Genomic DNA, 16141 nt, shown 5'->3' on the forward strand with positions numbered 1-16141 from the left:
GAGACAGCTTCAGCTTGTCTGCCCTAGGGTACAACTCCTGGAGAGGCTTCTGCGACCTCTCACAACCCCAGACACTGGAAGAGCTGGATGCTGTGCTGAAGAACAAGAGGCTGGCTAAGAAATTACTGGATCTCTACAGGACCCCTGACAACGTTGACATCTGGGTGGGAGGCATTGCTGAGCCCCTGGTAGAAAGGGGCCGGGTGGGGCCTCTCCTGGCCTGCCTCCTGGGGAAGCAGTTGCAGCAGATCCGTGATGGAGACAGGCAAGTGAGACGTCAGCGGGGAGGGTGGGGGAGGGCAGACCCTTCTCTGAGGTGGGTGTCCCGACGTCCTTTGTGAGGACTAACCCGGACCTCAGCATGTTCCCAATGACCTCTTTTCTTCCCCTTTGGCACAGTGTGGGGGTGCGGGGGTGGGGGGGCGGCCAACAGCTGGGCTGTATGGAGAAACCTGGCTTCTGTCTCTGCAGGTTCTGGTGGGAGAACCCTGGTGTCTTCACTGAGAAGCAGCGAGACTCTCTACAGAAAGTGTCCTTCTCACGCCTTGTCTGTGACAACACCCACATCACCAAGGTCCCAGTGGACCCATTCCGGGCCAACCACTACCCCCATGGTTTTGTGGATTGCTCAGCCATTGATAAGCTGGACCTCTCACCCTGGGCCTCAGTGGAGAATTAGGGGCCTTGATTCCACGACCTCCCACACTGTGCAGTAAAGATCCCTTTGGTCCACGACACCATTTCAAGCAAGTTCGGTGACCCATCCCTGAGACAGCCACACCCCAGGCCCAGTACTTCTTCTCCTCTGGGTCTCTCTACATTCACCAGAGGCAGACCTCACTCAAGCCCAAGGCCAGCCGCCTCAGCCTTTCCAGTGGGATTTCCAGTGAATCCCACTGCTCCCACCCCATCCTCTCTGCCTAGGGAAATCCTCCCTTCTATCATGAACAGACCCTCTGACATGCCTTTCCAGGCTAGCTTGCCAGATGTCACCCATCCTGTCCCTGGAACAAGTCTGGCTGAAGGCTTTGCACCCCTATCTTTCCTCCTGTCCTCTCAAACTAGATTGTAAGCTTCTGAGCCAGGGACTTCAGCCTGCTTCCCAGTATCTCCATGCGTGCCACCCAGCATAGTGCTTGGCACACAGTAAGTGCTCAATAAACATCTGATGATTGACTAAAGATCCTGGCAATGACACTGTCCCCTTCTGGAAGGCAGGCCTTGGGATCACTGCCAAATAAGTAATGACGTGTTTACAGTCCAGACCTGTCTAACCACTAAGATGCTGCGTGCCTGAGTCTGTGGGGTGAGAGGGCATGGTTTGGTGGGATTTCAAAGACCTCTCAAAGAAAAGGAGGCTGCAAGGGACCTCTGGGGAAAGAAGTAATGGCCGTGGAGTGGCAAGAGAGAGGGCTTGGGGTGGTGCCAAAGGATCAAACAGGGAGAAAATCCAAGCCTGGATTCCCTGACAGCTCAAGTTCGCATCCCTTCCAGGGGCCCTTCTGGGAAACACCCTCTTCTGGGATAATCCCGGGAGCCTCTGAGGCCTCTGAAGGGGCAGCTCCAGAATATTCCTTGTGCGGCTGCCCAATACATATTCATGTTTTCTTCTTTTAAAATGACCCTCCAAGTAAGGTCAGTGTAGCCGGGGCCTTCAGGTACCCTGACTGATGGGGTGGGGGTGAGAGGCACTTAGTCTTCCTGTGGGAAAACCCCAGGAGCCAGACCTGGGCTGCAGCCCTGGCTCTGGCACCCACTTCTTCGAAGCCTGGATGAGTCCCTTCACCTGTCTGGCATGCCTCTCTTCATCAGTGAGATGGAGGTGAGCAGTATTTACCCTGCCATGGCGAGATCCTACTGTTGCCTGGGGCTCCTATGGGTACATTAGCCCCAGCATCCTGCACACCTTCAGGCTCCCAGCTGTGGGTGCCCCTCCCCAAATATGGGAAGAAGGGAAAGAAGGGAGAGGGAATTCATCCGTCAGATAAAGGGACCAAGCTCCAGACAAGATTAGGGAAATACCCTCCTTCTGCTCTCCCTGCTTTGGGGACCTGACCACGTGAAGCCAAAAGTGAGAAGGAGTCTGCTGTCTTGAAGGCCTCTGAACCATGGTGCCAGGCTGCAGGGATGCAGAATCCAGAGGTCTTGTCAACTGGGGAGGGCCTACCTTCCCGTCACACCTCTGCTCTTTCTCTCCCACAGGACAGCATTTTGACCCTCTGTTTCCCAGCACCTGGCACAGGCCTGACACAGAGTGAGCATGTAGCAAATATTAGCCAGAGCAGTAAATAAGCATGAGGGCTTAGTGAGCACGCTCCCTGTTCTCCGGGGTGGTGTGGGTGGAAGGTGAGGGAAGAGTGTCTGCTCGGTTTGCCCTGGTCCCTAGGCTTCTAGGAACTCATTGCCTTCCATGTACAGATCAGCCGAAGGAGGACTCCCACCGCCCTCACCCCTAGTTCAGAAGACGCCGGGCCCTGAAGCACAGACCACACTCCTTCAAGTTCAGAGCCCAGAGCCAGCCTCATGCTAAGGCTCCAGCCCCAGTGCAGACACAGACAGAGTAAAGATCCCCATAAGTGGCTCTTTATTATCATGAATGTCTGGTACAAACAAATGGTACAAAAGGGCCCGTGGGTCCCAGTTCCTCTCCAGTCAGGCTCCTGTGAATAAGCAAGAGAACAAGGTAAGAAAGCAAAAGGGGAGCCACAGACTGAGCCTGGCTCCACTGGGCCCATAACTCAACCATAAGGCACAGCCCAACCGCTAATGGCCGGTCCTCCAGAGGTCTCTGGTTCACCTCTGCTAAGTGGGACACTGTCAATGTGCAAGGGCCATGAGGCAGAAACGGTGCCCAACATTCTCTGTATGTTTCCCATGCCTAGCACAGTGCCCGGCAGATAGTAAGTGCTAATAAACAAAGAACTAGAGGATGCAAATGGGCCTTCTGAGGAGCCATGACAGCTGTTATTTACAAAGAAGAAAACTGAGGCTTAGTGAGGTTGAGTACTTTGTTCAAGGTCACACAGCTGGGAAGCTGCAGAGCCAGGATTTGAACCCAAGAAGTCTGGCTCCTAAGCTTGTGCTCCTCTCCAAGCCACTTTGCTGCCTTCCATGTGCTTAATACTCACATAAACAGCCACACACCATCACAGAAATGACACACATACACAGCACATGAAACACTACCCACGATCACAACGTACACATATGAAATGCAATTTATAAACATCACACACACACACAAATGAATATCTAGCCATTCGTTTTCTCAGCTGGCACCAGAACAAGGATGGGCTCGCCTAGGTAAGGGAGATCTCTGTGGTTCCAATTGGCCAGCCCAGGTGTGCCCAGCCTCCACCTCACCGCAGCACCCCCTTACCCAGCCTCCAGTCCCTCTCCCTCCAGGAAGACAGGTCCAATGTGGGCAGTGTACTGCAGTTGACAAAGTCCTGAGGGAATGTTTTGGACATGAAGATGTTGTTCTTGGACACGGTGGTGATGCCTGTGTTGTCACAGATGATGCGGGGCAAGGAGATCTTGGCCAGGGCCCGCTTCTGCTGCGTGCTGAACACTCCCTTGTTCTCCCACCAAAACCTGCATGGGAACACCCACGACATTGCCCTGAGGCTGTCCTGGGCTGGGATGGCACCAGCTGGCTTGAGCTGCTCCCCAGCTGCAGGGGCATCACAGCAGACAGCCACTGTACAGCATGGGAGAGCCCCAGGCCTCGGGCAGCCCAGGGGTTTTCAAACAAGGAGAGCCCCCCTCACAGTGCAGAGTAAAGCACGGCTGCCTGGCTCCCCCCATCCCAGTGGCCTCCGGGGCACCACTAATGCTAGACAGGGAGCTGGGCCCACACTCGCTCACAAAGTCCTGTGCCCTGGCCCGGGGCTGCATCCATGGGGGTGGAGAGAATCTTGGAGGTGGTTTTTAATTTGTCTACCCAGAGAGGGACACCATTTCCTAATTTTCCCAAAGGTACAATACAGGCTAGGTGAGAACTGGGTATGGTAGATGTCAAAACCACCATGAAATGACACTAGAAAAAAACATGGGAAAGCAAGGATGGGACAGTTCAATAGTGAAAGACGGTACCACGGCTGCACCATGAAACACAGAGAGGTTCAGGTCCCTCCTTGCTGCACCCCCAACAGATTCAGAGCACATTAGAGATGACCTTGAGTCTCCCCAGAACACACTGGAAAGTCACAGGTTCCTTCTAGCCCTTCATTTCATAGGAGGAACCCAAGAGGTTCAAGGATAGACCCACAGCCACACAACAGGCCTGGGCCGCTCGGCCTGCCTCCTCACCGATCACCATCGCGGAGCTTCCTGAACTGGGTCCCGATGAGGCAGGCAAGGAGCTTGCCCACGCGGCCTTTGGGCTCCAGGGGCTCGGCCACGCCTCCCATCCAGATGTCGATGTTGTCAGGCGTGCGATACTGCTCCATGAGCTTCCTCGCCAGGTCCATGTTCTTCATCACTGTGCCCAGCTCGCCCACCGTGCTGGGCTGCGGGAGCCCGCAGAAGCGCCTCCAGGCATTGTACCCTGCATGAGGGGAGGGGAGAAGTGGCTGTGGGTCGGTCCCAGAAAACCCACCTTCCCAACACACCAAGGCCACGTACAGAGGTACATGACGGGGAGGAGGACACAGGACCCTTGGCTCAGCCCAGAGGGACAGCTGGGCCTCTCCAGGACCCAATCTCTCCCCCTTGCCCTCCCACCCTAAGGCAAATTGCCATAACTCCTGCCAGGTCCAAGAATAGGGACATCTCACTGTCCCCCTCTGAAGATCTCAGAACTGTGAGGAGTGAAGTATATCTAGAAGTCTCAGCCACACCATCTGTCTGATAATGCAGGCACAGGTTTTAGGGTTAGGCTGATCTGAGTTCAAATTCCAGCTCTCACTGATTTGGCCGGATAACCTGGGCAGGTTTTGAATCTCTCTAAGCCTCAGTTTCCTCATCAGTAAAATGGAAGTGATAACACTCTCTTCCCTTCCGAGTTCATGTAAAATAAAGCGAAATGAAATGATGATGAACACAGATGCTCAGACTATGGCAGGGAGGGGACTTGTTATTATGATGATGCTTCAAGTTTGAGGGTTACAGCTACACGAAGGGGGCCAGGAGGAGCTGAAAATGGACCAGGCGGGCCCAGGAGAAGGGAGGGGCCTGACCTCAGACCACTTCCTAAGAGCAAGGTGCTGGGGTTGGGGGAAGCCCTGGGCAGCCAGGGGCACTGGAGAGGGCAGGGCCCTGGAGTGGGAGGTGGGGTAGTGGGGGGGCACTCCTGCAGCCCCTCACCTGGGAGGCCGTGGTCCCGGCTGCGCTGCATGTTCAGAGCAGGCAGGTCTAGCCCGATCCTCATGACCTGCTCAAACAACCTTTCCCGGAGCTCGTCCACCACAATTTGGTTCTGGCGATTTAGCTTGGCAGGGGTAGCCATGAGGCCTCGGAGGATGGGATCAATGCCACCTGCGGGCAAGAGGGGCAAGATTAGGGGAAGTATCTGGCTCAAGTATCAGAGCTCAGATTGGAGTCAGGGACAAGTCCAAGGTGGAGTAGAAGGGATTGCAGAAGAAGGCTGGGCACACGCAGCTCCTGGTGCCGAGGTGGCCCGCGTGGGCAGGTCCTCACCAGGGCATCGAGGTCTCGGAGCATTATGCCATTCAGACTTGCAAGGTTGGGATGCACCCAGCCCCTGGTCTCCTAGGTCACTGAGAGTCACAACACACAGGAAGGAGCCAGCTCCCTATGAGCCATCTCCACCCCATCTTTTATTATTAGATGTGGAAGAAGAGTCAGGTGAACTGAGACTGGAAAGCCAGACCAATCCCCGAAGATGGAAGAAAAGAGGATTTCTCCCACCCTAGCTCCCCGTGGCCAAGCCCCTCCCCACCCCACTCTCAGCTGCCAGCCCACTCTTTGCTGACCTCGGTCCTGCTCACCTTCCAGTACTACCCGCCAGGTGGCAAAAAAGACCCTGCTGAGCGGAACCCGGGGGTTGGGCTGCATGGGCCGGTACTGATTGTCCAGGCGGAACATGAAGGGTTGGATGAGGGTGTGGCCATAGCGGAAGGCGTTGGTGAAGACGTTGGCGATACGAGGGTCCACTGAGTCATTGTAGGATCTGTACCTGGGCAGGTACTTCCTCATGGCCTCTGGCCCCAGCACCAGCGGCAGGTAGTCCCGGTAAGTGATGATCTAAAGAAAAGTCACTCAGAGTGGCCTCTCCACTCACCCCTCCCTGCAGATTCTCTACCTGCTCCTGGCTTGGGGGATCCTTCCTTTGTCTATGGCCAGGGATTTGCTTCCCACAGCACTGGATCTGTGTCTAACCGCATGTCACTGAGAGGCATAAACAGAGCTCTTCTGCTTGCTGGCTGTGTGACCTTGGGCCAGTTATTAACTTCTCTGAGCCCCAGTTCCTCAAATGTAAACTAAGGGTAATTATACTGCCCTCTGCCTTAGAGGATTAAATAACAAAGGGCTTTGTTAGTCGTTGCAATAGCTGCCTTGTCCTTGGGTTATTAATAGCTCATTTCTCCTACTAATTATAAGCTCCTTGAGGGTAAGGGTTGTATCTCATTTCTCTTGACATTTATTCAGTGCCCAGCAAGTGCCTGGCTCACAATAGGTTTCAATATATGTTTGTGGAAGGAGGAGAGAAAAGCAGGAAAGGGGCCACCCTACATGATTTCCCCCAGTGAAAGGAGAAGCGTGGAACAGTCTCACTCTAGATTCTAGACTCTGGAATTTCCTCTGAGGCTTAAATGAATCTCTCTTAAATTCTTAGTGTAAATCAGAAACTCACCCTCAGCCAATGCAACCCTTTTCCTGTCCAGAGTCTAGGAGTCTTAAAAAGGTGTATTTCTATCTGTGTTTATATCTTGGGGACAGGGTGGGGGTGCTGGAGCATCAAAAGTTGGGAGAGAGAACCAGGATCATTGCTCAGGGGTAAATAAGAATAAGGAGATCAGGGAGCTATGATAGAGCCAAAAACAAGAGGTGAGTGTGCAAAGGAGCGAGAGTGCCGAGGAGATGAAGGAAAGGAGAGGCAGTTACTGAACAGCTGCTATGCACCAGGCGCTTTAGACCCACCCACTCAATCCTCCCAATCCCATTCCTGATGGACAGGACAGAAGAAAGGGGAGCAAGCCTGAGGAGGGGATGGAAGGCAAGTAACCCTTGTCTGCCAGGTGTTTTCATATACGTCCTTTACTCCTTACAGCATCGCGGATGAAGAAACGGAGGGTTAATTTGCCCAAGGTCACACAGCTAGGATGTGGCAGAGGTACATTTGGATCCCAAGTCTGCCTGACCCCTGGCATCACCGAAACTCAGGACTGCCTACCTGGACCATGGCTCCCACGATCTTCCGGGCTTCCTGGTAGAGCCTCTCTCCATTCCAGCGAGGGTTCAGGCGCTTGAGCTGCGTGGCTAGACGATTGTGCTCCCGCAGAAAGAGCGTGTGCATGGAGGTGAGCTCAGGCATCTCACTCGAGCGGGTGTCCCCTTGGGAAAGCATAAGCTACTGTTATTCCTAAAACCTCCATCCCAGACAGGACTTTCTCCACTGACACTACCTCCCCAGCCAAGGCCTGAAATGCCTCCTACCCAAACCTTGTCTCCACCCATCTTTCCACGCCACACTCAGTGTATACCTCCTCTAGGAGGCCTCCCTTGATGCCCTAATCCACCAAAATAGCTTCTTCTGTTCAGGGGCACTGCTGGTCGGAGATGTTCATTCAATAGGCATCAGCTCTGACACATGACTTGCGACCGTCCCGTCCCTGAGACTGGGACTCCTTGATGACAAGGACCATGGCTTATGCCTTTGTGTATGGGACCCTCCCACCCAACACACACATAGACACATGGAGTTAATTAACCTAAATTTAAATGAAAATAGTCACATGTGGCTAGTGGCTACTGTATTGGATAATGTGGTTCTAGAGGGTGGGGGTGCCACATTGTTCTCTGTCCCTTTAGTTTCTTGTCCCTAGGGGGAATGCAACTCTCCTCTCTACCAGAGTCCAGAGGGAAAGAGAGAGACAGAGAAAGGGATGGACAGATGGACGGAGGCTCCTTGGCCATCCCTGAGTCTCCTAGGTTTGGGTTTTTGTTTTTTGTTGGTTTTGTTTTTTTGCCTGTCTGGCTCCATCCAACTTGTCACCAAGGCAACTGGATTAATATCCTGAAGTTGGTGAGATCAAAGTCTCTCTAAATGCAAACCCACCAGGTGCTCACAAACAGGCCCACTATGGCTCCAGCAGAGAGCACCCCCGTGCCATCCCAGGTCCCCACCCAGGACTGACCTGCCAGGAAGCAAGGGATGCGCACAGAGCGGTTGGTGAGGAGACAGGGGTCATCGTGCAGGGTGTCAAAGGGCAGCAGGGCCCGGCCCTTGTCACTGAATTGGGGGTTGATGGCCAGCAGCCCCAGCTGGTTGGTCAGGTTGCGCAGCTTCATGGCCACGGGGTCCTCGCTGCCGTACACCATGCTGGCGTCCACGAAAGAGGTGAGCGCGTTGATCTGGTTGCGGATAGTGATGTTGTTCTCTGTGCAGGCTGGGGAGGAGCGGAAGAAGGGGATACAGTCCCTTTGGTTCTGGATGCGGGGGTCATTGGGCGGGATCTGCAGCACAGAGAGAGACCGGGCTGGCTCACGGAGGGGAGGGACAGCGGGTAGGAGTGGCTCTCCACCTGTCCACCTGCTGAAGACCTTGGTACCGCCTCAGAAGCAGCCTGGAGTCCAGGAGCAGAAGGCGAGACCCAGACACCAAAAGGGGGGATTCCTCAGGACTTCTGGCCCCCTCAGCCTGCAGGGAGGCCTCTCAAGGCCCACAAGGGATTACTGCCTGAGTTCCCACCAGCAGAGCGCTCTGAGCTTCAGGGGTGATGACTTGAACACTGACTGGGCAATGCAGGGGTGGGGCGGGGGTGGGGCCCAGAGGTGGCCTGTCAGTCCACTGACCACCCCCCCACCCCCCCCTCCAACCTCCCTTTTCTCTCTCTGCCTCTCCTCTGTGTCTGCTCTTCCCCACTGTTCTCCAGATGTGGTCTCCACACTCTTAGTCCTCTTCCTTATCCCTTTCCTGGCCCCTGTCTGCCTCTTTCTCTCCCTCTCTCTGGGATTCTCCTTCCTTTCTCTCCTCTTCTCCCTACTCAGCATGTGCCTCAACCAACCAGTCCACTCTCAGCCCTGCTCCTACCCCACTACCCAGGCTCTGTGTTATGTGGGCCGCGAGGAGGTGCCCCTCTGTGGGGAGGAAGAAGGACTGAGCACCGGGCACCTACACACACATGTTTAAGGGACGGTGGGAAGGTCCTCAGCCGAGAGGAGGAGGGATGGGTGGGCAGGGCCAGCCTCACTCAGGAGCTGGGGAAGGAAACCTGGGCACAGAGGGAGGTGGCCACTTCCATGAACAGGCACCATTTCCCCACCAGGCAGGCAGCGGTGAGCGGGAAGAAGGGAGAACCTTGAGCGGGAAGCAGGGCGGCTGCTGCAGGCAGCTGGTCTCGCAGTTGACGCCAGTGATGAAGGAGACCCGGGCGGCTGGCTCAGGGCTCAAGTCGAGGTCGTGGTCGAGCAGTTGGCCCCACTGCATGAAAATGAGCGAGCGCTCCCGGTCCGGGGTCAGCTGCTCCGTGGGGAAGCGCACGATGGCGTTGGATACGGCGCGAGCCTGCGGGACACGGGGTGTCAGGGACCGTCTCGGGCCCCGCGCGGCATCGGGCCTGGCCTTGTCCCCTCTGCCGGCCAGTGCTCACCAGGGGGACTGGGAAACCGCTGCGATTGACCCCGGGCGTCCAGCCGAAGGGCAGCGAAAAGCCGTCCTCGTACTCGGCCGGCAGCCAGCGCGCAAAGGGGCGATTGGAGGCTCCCAGCGTGGGGCTGCGTCTGCAGGGGAGGACAGGGAGCTGACGCCAGGTGGCGCCGCGGGCCGGCCTGGGACCAGGGACTCCGCCCTGAGCCGCCCACCGAGGGGCCGCCCCCAACCGGCCACACCTGTTGTTGCACTGCCCGGTGATGGTGCGGTACTTGTCCTTCTTCGGGCACCTCACACCCACGTTCTGGTGGGCGCAGCCGCTCGACTTGGACAGCAGATTCAGCTGGGCGGGTGTCAGCACGTCTGAAGGGCGGGTGAAAGAGGGTTGTGGGAGCTGAGACCCCATTTCCCATCCTAGACTTGGGAGCCTTGGTTGGGGGAGCAGTCTGAGGACAAAGGGGGGGCGCTAGGATGCCCCTGAGACTCCCCAGAAGGAGGAGTTGGGGGGATCGCTGCCAGGTGGCTGGAGTCACTAGGAGGGTCATTAGTGGAGCTGGGGGCTGGGGTTGTAGGGGCAAGAGTACCAGTGACGTTGAAGGGCCCTGACCACAGGGACCGCAGCTTCCTCTCCAGCAGGCCTAGGGCCACGTGCAGGTAGTCAGCAGCCCTCACAGCTGTCCTGGTGGCTGCCACTGGCTGCTTGAAGTAAGACAGGAGTTCCATGGGGCTGGCTGAGCCACTGCGAAGCCGCTGCTTGATGCTAAATTTGGAGAAGAGTGAGGGCCAGAGAAGACAGGCAGAGACACTCAGCAGAGCCCCAGCCCAGGGGATGGACACGCAGGACAGTGTAGATAGACCCACAGACCGGAAGAAGGTTTCTCTTTATAAACAGGGTATGGACCTAGTCATCCAGACAGAGGTAAGGCCACGAGAGGGCTGGTTTTGAAGATGTCCTCACACCCAAAGACAAAGACTGACAGCCAGAGGGCCCCACCACCACCTGCAAACTCTCCATGCCTGTTCCTTTTCTGAAAGGCTTGGGACGGCCTTGCCCAGAGCTAGGCAGTGCCCAGCACCTCACCTTTCCCGCCGCTCCTTGTAGGCCTTGTCCACCAGCCGCTTGGCCTCCTCCATGCAAGTCAGCACTACGGAGGTGTCCACCTCCCCCAGGACAGCTGCCCAGAATAGAGGTCACAAGGTCAGGAAGGAGCCCAAAGCCCCTGATCAGGCCCCAGAGCCAGAGTGGGACGCGTTGAGGGAAGGAATCCCTGGGTTGGAGAATCATCCCCAACACACCACCTTTTCCCTTCTTTCTGAACTGTTACCTGGAGTGGTGCCCTCGGAGGGCTGGGGCACGGCCACAATGGCCAGGAGCCCTGCTAGGGCCAGGAGCAGCTTCATCTCTGCAACAAGACCGCAGGTGCAGTAAGTGTCCAAAGCCCACAGTGCATTTGGGAGAAGAAAGCCCCACCCTCCCTCTCCTCCTGGGCTCCTCACTCCCACCTTGAGCCCAGTCCCACCTCCGTGGGTCCTGCCTACAGACAGAGTCCAGGCCTCCTGAGGGAAGGGTCCACAGTGCCCCTTCTTCGCTAGCTTCAGTCACTCAGCCCACACGACCCCACCTCCGGAGTGCACCCAGCATGGGCAGCGCCCCTCGGCTGGATCTAGGCTTTTATGTCCTCCAAGCTGGGGGAGGCGTGGGGCGGATGAGGCCCGCCCCTGGAGACTGAACTCTCCTCCCCCGCTGGGGCTGGGGTGCACAGAAAGAGGTCCTTAATGTGGAAGAGATGGGCAGAAAAGCAGGGACCAGAACTATCTCCAGCCTTTGAACTTAGCACCCCCACCCCAGAGTTCCTCAGCTCCCACTGTGTGCCTAGACCAGTGCTTTCCCCAGAGGGTACAGACAGCTAACCCCCCTGCACAGTTCGGTTAAACTGAGCATCCAGGCTTCCTTTGAAAGGGGCAAAAGTCAGGAGCCAACACCCTAAGGAGCTGTGGAAAATTGAGTCACCCCAGAGGAGGAGGGAAGGTGAGGGGGGCACCTGGAGTGATGATGATCCAGTCAGCCCCAAAAGGCTGCCCCCACCCCCAACAGTAACCTGGTCCCTGCAGCCAACCTTAGTGGGCAGCCCCTCATTTTTGGTGAGGGTTAAAGGGACAGGAAATCTGACTGGAGACGGTTGGCTTCACAGGAAAGAAGACCCTGGAGACTGCGGGCTTAGGACCAAGGTAACTTCCTCTATCCCCCTCCCCCTCCCCTTTCTTCTTGGTTTTTGGTAGAGGGCTGTCTCCAACACCCCCACCCTCTGCTCCCGGATTTCAGGAACCAGGAGAAAGCAGAACTGCTTGTGGTTAGTGGTCAGTTGGGTGACGCAGCCCAGGGTCTCTCTGGGACAAGGTCAGTGCAGTTTAGGAGGATTGGGGTTGAACTTTAGGATCTTTCTGAAATAGAAGACGGGAAGTTTCTCCTCTGAAGAAGTCTGGCAAAGGGCTGCCATTCTGTGGCAGGAAAAGTTCTCTATGACTAATGACTGTGTTTGTCCACCTCCCTTGGGCTCTTGTCAGGCTGGGCTCCCATGTCTTGTTTTGTCTAGCCACACCTCCTACTCCAGCCACCTGCCTGCCCTCACTCTTGTCTTCTATGCCCAAACCATCTTGGCCAAAGAACAAGCGACAGCGATACACCGAGAATACCTTCCCAATGTGCCCAGAGATCCTGTCACCCTCTGGGAAGTGGACCCCCGGGTCCATAAGAGAAGGCTGTTCTTCCAGCCTTGCTCTGCCAGTTCCTAGCTATGTGTGAACTTGGAAAAGTGGCTCTTTGTGAATCAGGTTCTAGAATTTTATAGACTTTTGAAAATACATTTTTAATCCTATAAGTAGTATATTTCTATTCATGAAAAGTCAGAGAACACAAGCAAAAATAAAAATAAATCAAAATTGCTTAGAATCAAGTGAGGTTGTGGGTAATTTTCTTTTTCTTTCCAGATTTGTCATTGTTTTGCACATAAATAAGAAGCAGGAAGGAAAATAATTTCGCGTAATCCTACCATTCACCAATAACACCACTTAATAGTTTGCTATCCTATGTGTAGATATAAGATGTATTGTAAACAGTGATAAGAACCTACTCTAAATATTGTTTTACAACCTATTTTTAGTACTTAAAAATTTAGCCTGGACATCTTTCTATGTCAATAAATACAGATTTACTTCACTTTTATGTCTGCATAATATTTTGTATGGAGTGCTGTGATTTATTTCCGAATCCTCTCTCGTTAGATTCTTGGGTTGTTTCCAGTTTTCGCTATTAGAGGCAGTACTAGGATCAGCATCTGTGGAGTTAAATCTCCAGTCAGATCGTCAATCATTTCTTTAGGCAAGAAGACCTAGAAGCAAAATTGCTGCATATTTGGTTATCCACATTTTTAAGGCTTTTTAAAAAAATTGTCAAGGGGCCTCATGAAGATTGCGCGTCACCCTCCCGTTAGCCATGCCTAGGAGCACCTGTTCCCCATCGCTCTCATCAACTCTGACAATTATTGTCCTTTTACACTTTTAGGGGAATTGTTGACGCTCAAGAGGGAAGAGACATTTCATACAAGCCCCTCATAGCACAGATGAGAAAGACAGAGCCCAGGGGAGGAAATGACTTTGCCAAGGGCAACAGTGTGGCACAGTTCAGAATAATCTAGCTATCAGGTGCCAGGTGCTGTGCTGGCCACTGGGCATCCTCCACTGAGCAAAGTGCAGGCCTTGTTCTCAAGAATCGCACAGGAGGACGCAGAAAGGCAAACCAATGTTATCCAAAGAACCTTGTGCAGGGTTCTTTGGGAGCATGAAAGAGGAGCAGTTAGACCAACTGGGGGCACCTAGGAAGGCTTTCTTGAGGAGCTGGTGCTTGAGACCATCTTGAAGAATGTTTAGAAGTTGACCAAGTAGACAAGGGAGGAAGAACATTCTGGGCCCAGAGAATGACATAGCAAAGGCCTTGACACAAGTGGGCTTCCTTCAGACAGTTCCAATGTGGGGCAAGGGTGGGGCAGGATGAGGCTAGTAGGGCAGGCAGAGGCCCAGGACCAACACCCTTGCTGACCTACTGAGAAGTTCTTGTCCTGAAGGCTCCGGGGAGCCATGAAGGCTGTGAAGTGCATGGTCGGAGTTGCATGTTAGAAAGCAGCAGCAGAGTGGAGGGGGGCACTGGGCAGGGCAGGCCCAGAGGCGGAGAGCCAGGCCAGTGGCTTTGCAATGATTCACAGGTGTCGAAAGGCCTGCCCTGATTGCTCATGGGTGGCGACAAGGCAATAATTCTTTGAAAAACTAAAGCCTTCTCAAAGAATGGCAGGAAAATGCCCTTCACTCTCCACCCACGTAGAGATGGGAGAATTCTCAAGATGTGTAATCCGCAAACCACCTGCCTTTGGCTCCGGGCTGGGGCTCTGGGCCTGCATTTGTGTATAGGGGCTTGAGATGCTCTGTGACTTTATGATGTTTCCAACCCAATAACAGGGATCCCTGCAGGTCTGCCCGGTCTGTGCCTCTGTTGATCCTTCCTCTAGTCCCTATTTCTCTGGCCCAGGTGTATTTGAGGCTCACAGGGACTCTCAGCAGGCAGAGTAACCAGAAGGAGAAAATGTCTGCCTGAGGAGCTATTCCAAACAAGCCTTGTGCCAGAAATTACCCCTTAGCTCCCCATCGTGGGGGTGGCCTCTGGAGGGCAGTGCTGAAACTGCTGCATCTCAAGACTATAGTCCTTTGAGGGAGTCCCCACCCACCCCCACACACCCTGCCCTCCCTTCTCCTCACTTACTTTTCCCAAACGTCCCCACCTGCAGGGTGAACTCCAACTGCCTGTGGGATAACGGGCCCTCTCTGCTGCTGCTTGCAAAACAGCTTGTTCTTTCTTAATGCCGTTTAGGAAACAATTCAGTTGGGATTACAGGCAGATTTCCTGTCTGTGTGGGGTTGGAGAGAAGGAGGCCATGGAAGCTGGGGAGGGGGCGGAGGGGGACAATGACTCCTCAGACAGACTTAAGTGCACCTAGTCCAAAGACCTCTCTCCTTACAATTTTAAAAATTAATTTTGGTTTATACAGGTAATACCTGGATATATTTTGAATAAAATTATCAGGTTAAAGCTCCCCTTTGATTAGGGTATTACACCATCTCCAATTCCTGTCCCCTTCCTCCACCCCTTAGACGTAAACACTCTAGTCATTCTTGTTTGTCCTTCCAAACCTTTCACTTTATGCTCATACATATATATGGATCTGTGGGACATATTCTTCTTTCTTTATTTTTCCATAAATAACATCACATTATACATATTGTTCGGCAACGTGTTTCTCTCACTCAACGAAACATTGCACAAATCTATCATGTGCTACTGAGAGAACAATCTCACTTTTTTAACTGTTACATAGTGTTCCTTCATTGAGCTATACTGCCATTACACGGCCATTTCTCCAGTGATGGAAGTAGACGTTTTCTATTTTTTCATTATGAAAACAGTGCAGCAAGAGGCCTCTTCGTACATACACACACATGTTCTCCAGGGTTAAGGTTGAGAAGCGGGCCACAGGTTTTGTGCATTTAAAATTTTTAATAGATATTGCCAAACTGTCCTCCAAACTTTGTAAAATTCCCATGAGCAAAGATTGGAGTCATGTTATTGGGTCAATTTTTAATTCTTTAATTAATAGTGAGACTGAGCATCTTTTTATTTTTATTACCCCTTCTGTAAATTTCCTGCATTTGGTTTTCTCCATTTTTCTATTGGATTGTGACACTTTTATTGATTTGTAGAAGTTATTATATATTCTGGATACACATTAATCCTTCAGCTGTTATGTATGTTGCTGATATTTTTTTCCAATCTGTCATTTTTCATTTATGTTTCTTATAGTATCTTAATTTTAGAAGTGGTCAAATTTATCAATATTTTCCTTTAAGAATTTGCTTTTCAGACTTGTTCAGGAGCATCTTCCTTTCTTCAAGATCATACACATATTCTCCTATATAATCTTCTAATACCTTAATTCTTTGATTTTTCATATTTAGTTCACTAAAGCATCTGGAATTTTTGTGTGTGAATAGTATAAGGTGGGGAGTTACCTTTATTTTTTTCCAAATGGATAACCAGATGTCCCAACACCTTTAGTTGAATAATCTGTCATTTCTCCACTGAATTGAGATACTACTTTTATTGTTTACCATAAATGTGTGTATATTTCTAGATTATTCTATTCTACTGATCTACTGATCTGTTTATCAATTCCTATGTCAATACCTCATCTCTGCAATTACCATAACTTTCTAATATGTTTTGATTTCTGGTGAGATAAATTCTCCTTCCTCATTTTTCTT

At 52.9% G+C, this 16141-nt stretch overlaps 2 protein-coding genes across 8 annotated transcripts in view; one reads left to right on the top strand and one right to left on the bottom strand.

Annotated features, from left to right (window-relative positions):
* LPO (lactoperoxidase) overlaps window positions 1–1181 on the top strand; it is a 29771-nt gene extending 28590 nt beyond the window's left edge. For all 6 annotated transcript variants that reach the window (XM_070227464.1, XM_070227465.1, XM_014741414.3 and 3 more), the window contains exons 13-14: window positions 28–265; window positions 472–1181. In XM_070227464.1, coding sequence (XP_070083565.1) covers window positions 28–265; window positions 472–679 — 446 coding nt within the window. In that variant the 3' untranslated portion in view covers window positions 680–1181. The remainder of the gene's footprint in view (window positions 1–27; window positions 266–471) is intronic.
* Window positions 1182–2561: 1380 nt separating this feature from the next.
* On the bottom strand, window positions 2562–11445 carry MPO (myeloperoxidase). Of its 2 annotated transcripts, none has more exons than XM_005597511.4 (14): window positions 11296–11445; window positions 11101–11178; window positions 10857–10950; window positions 10360–10535; window positions 10015–10138; window positions 9777–9906; window positions 9485–9691; window positions 8322–8640; window positions 7358–7518; window positions 5952–6207; window positions 5308–5478; window positions 4312–4549; window positions 3380–3594; window positions 2562–2660 (listed from the first exon to the last, which is right to left on the bottom strand). In XM_005597511.4, exons 2-14 carry the CDS (start codon window positions 11174–11176, stop codon window positions 2653–2655), a joined length of 2175 nt encoding a protein of 724 aa, XP_005597568.1. In that variant the 5' UTR covers window positions 11177–11178; window positions 11296–11445; the 3' UTR covers window positions 2562–2652. The 2 variants fall into 2 exon arrangements, with proteins under 2 accessions (XP_005597568.1, XP_014596920.1); XM_014741434.3 differs by having other exon boundaries at window positions 11279–11421.
* Window positions 11446–16141: the final 4696 nt, after the last annotated feature.

Source organism: Equus caballus, chromosome 11 (assembly GCF_041296265.1).
Source record: "Equus caballus isolate H_3958 breed thoroughbred chromosome 11, TB-T2T, whole genome shotgun sequence".
NCBI classification, from domain to species: Eukaryota; Metazoa; Chordata; class Mammalia; order Perissodactyla; family Equidae; genus Equus; species Equus caballus.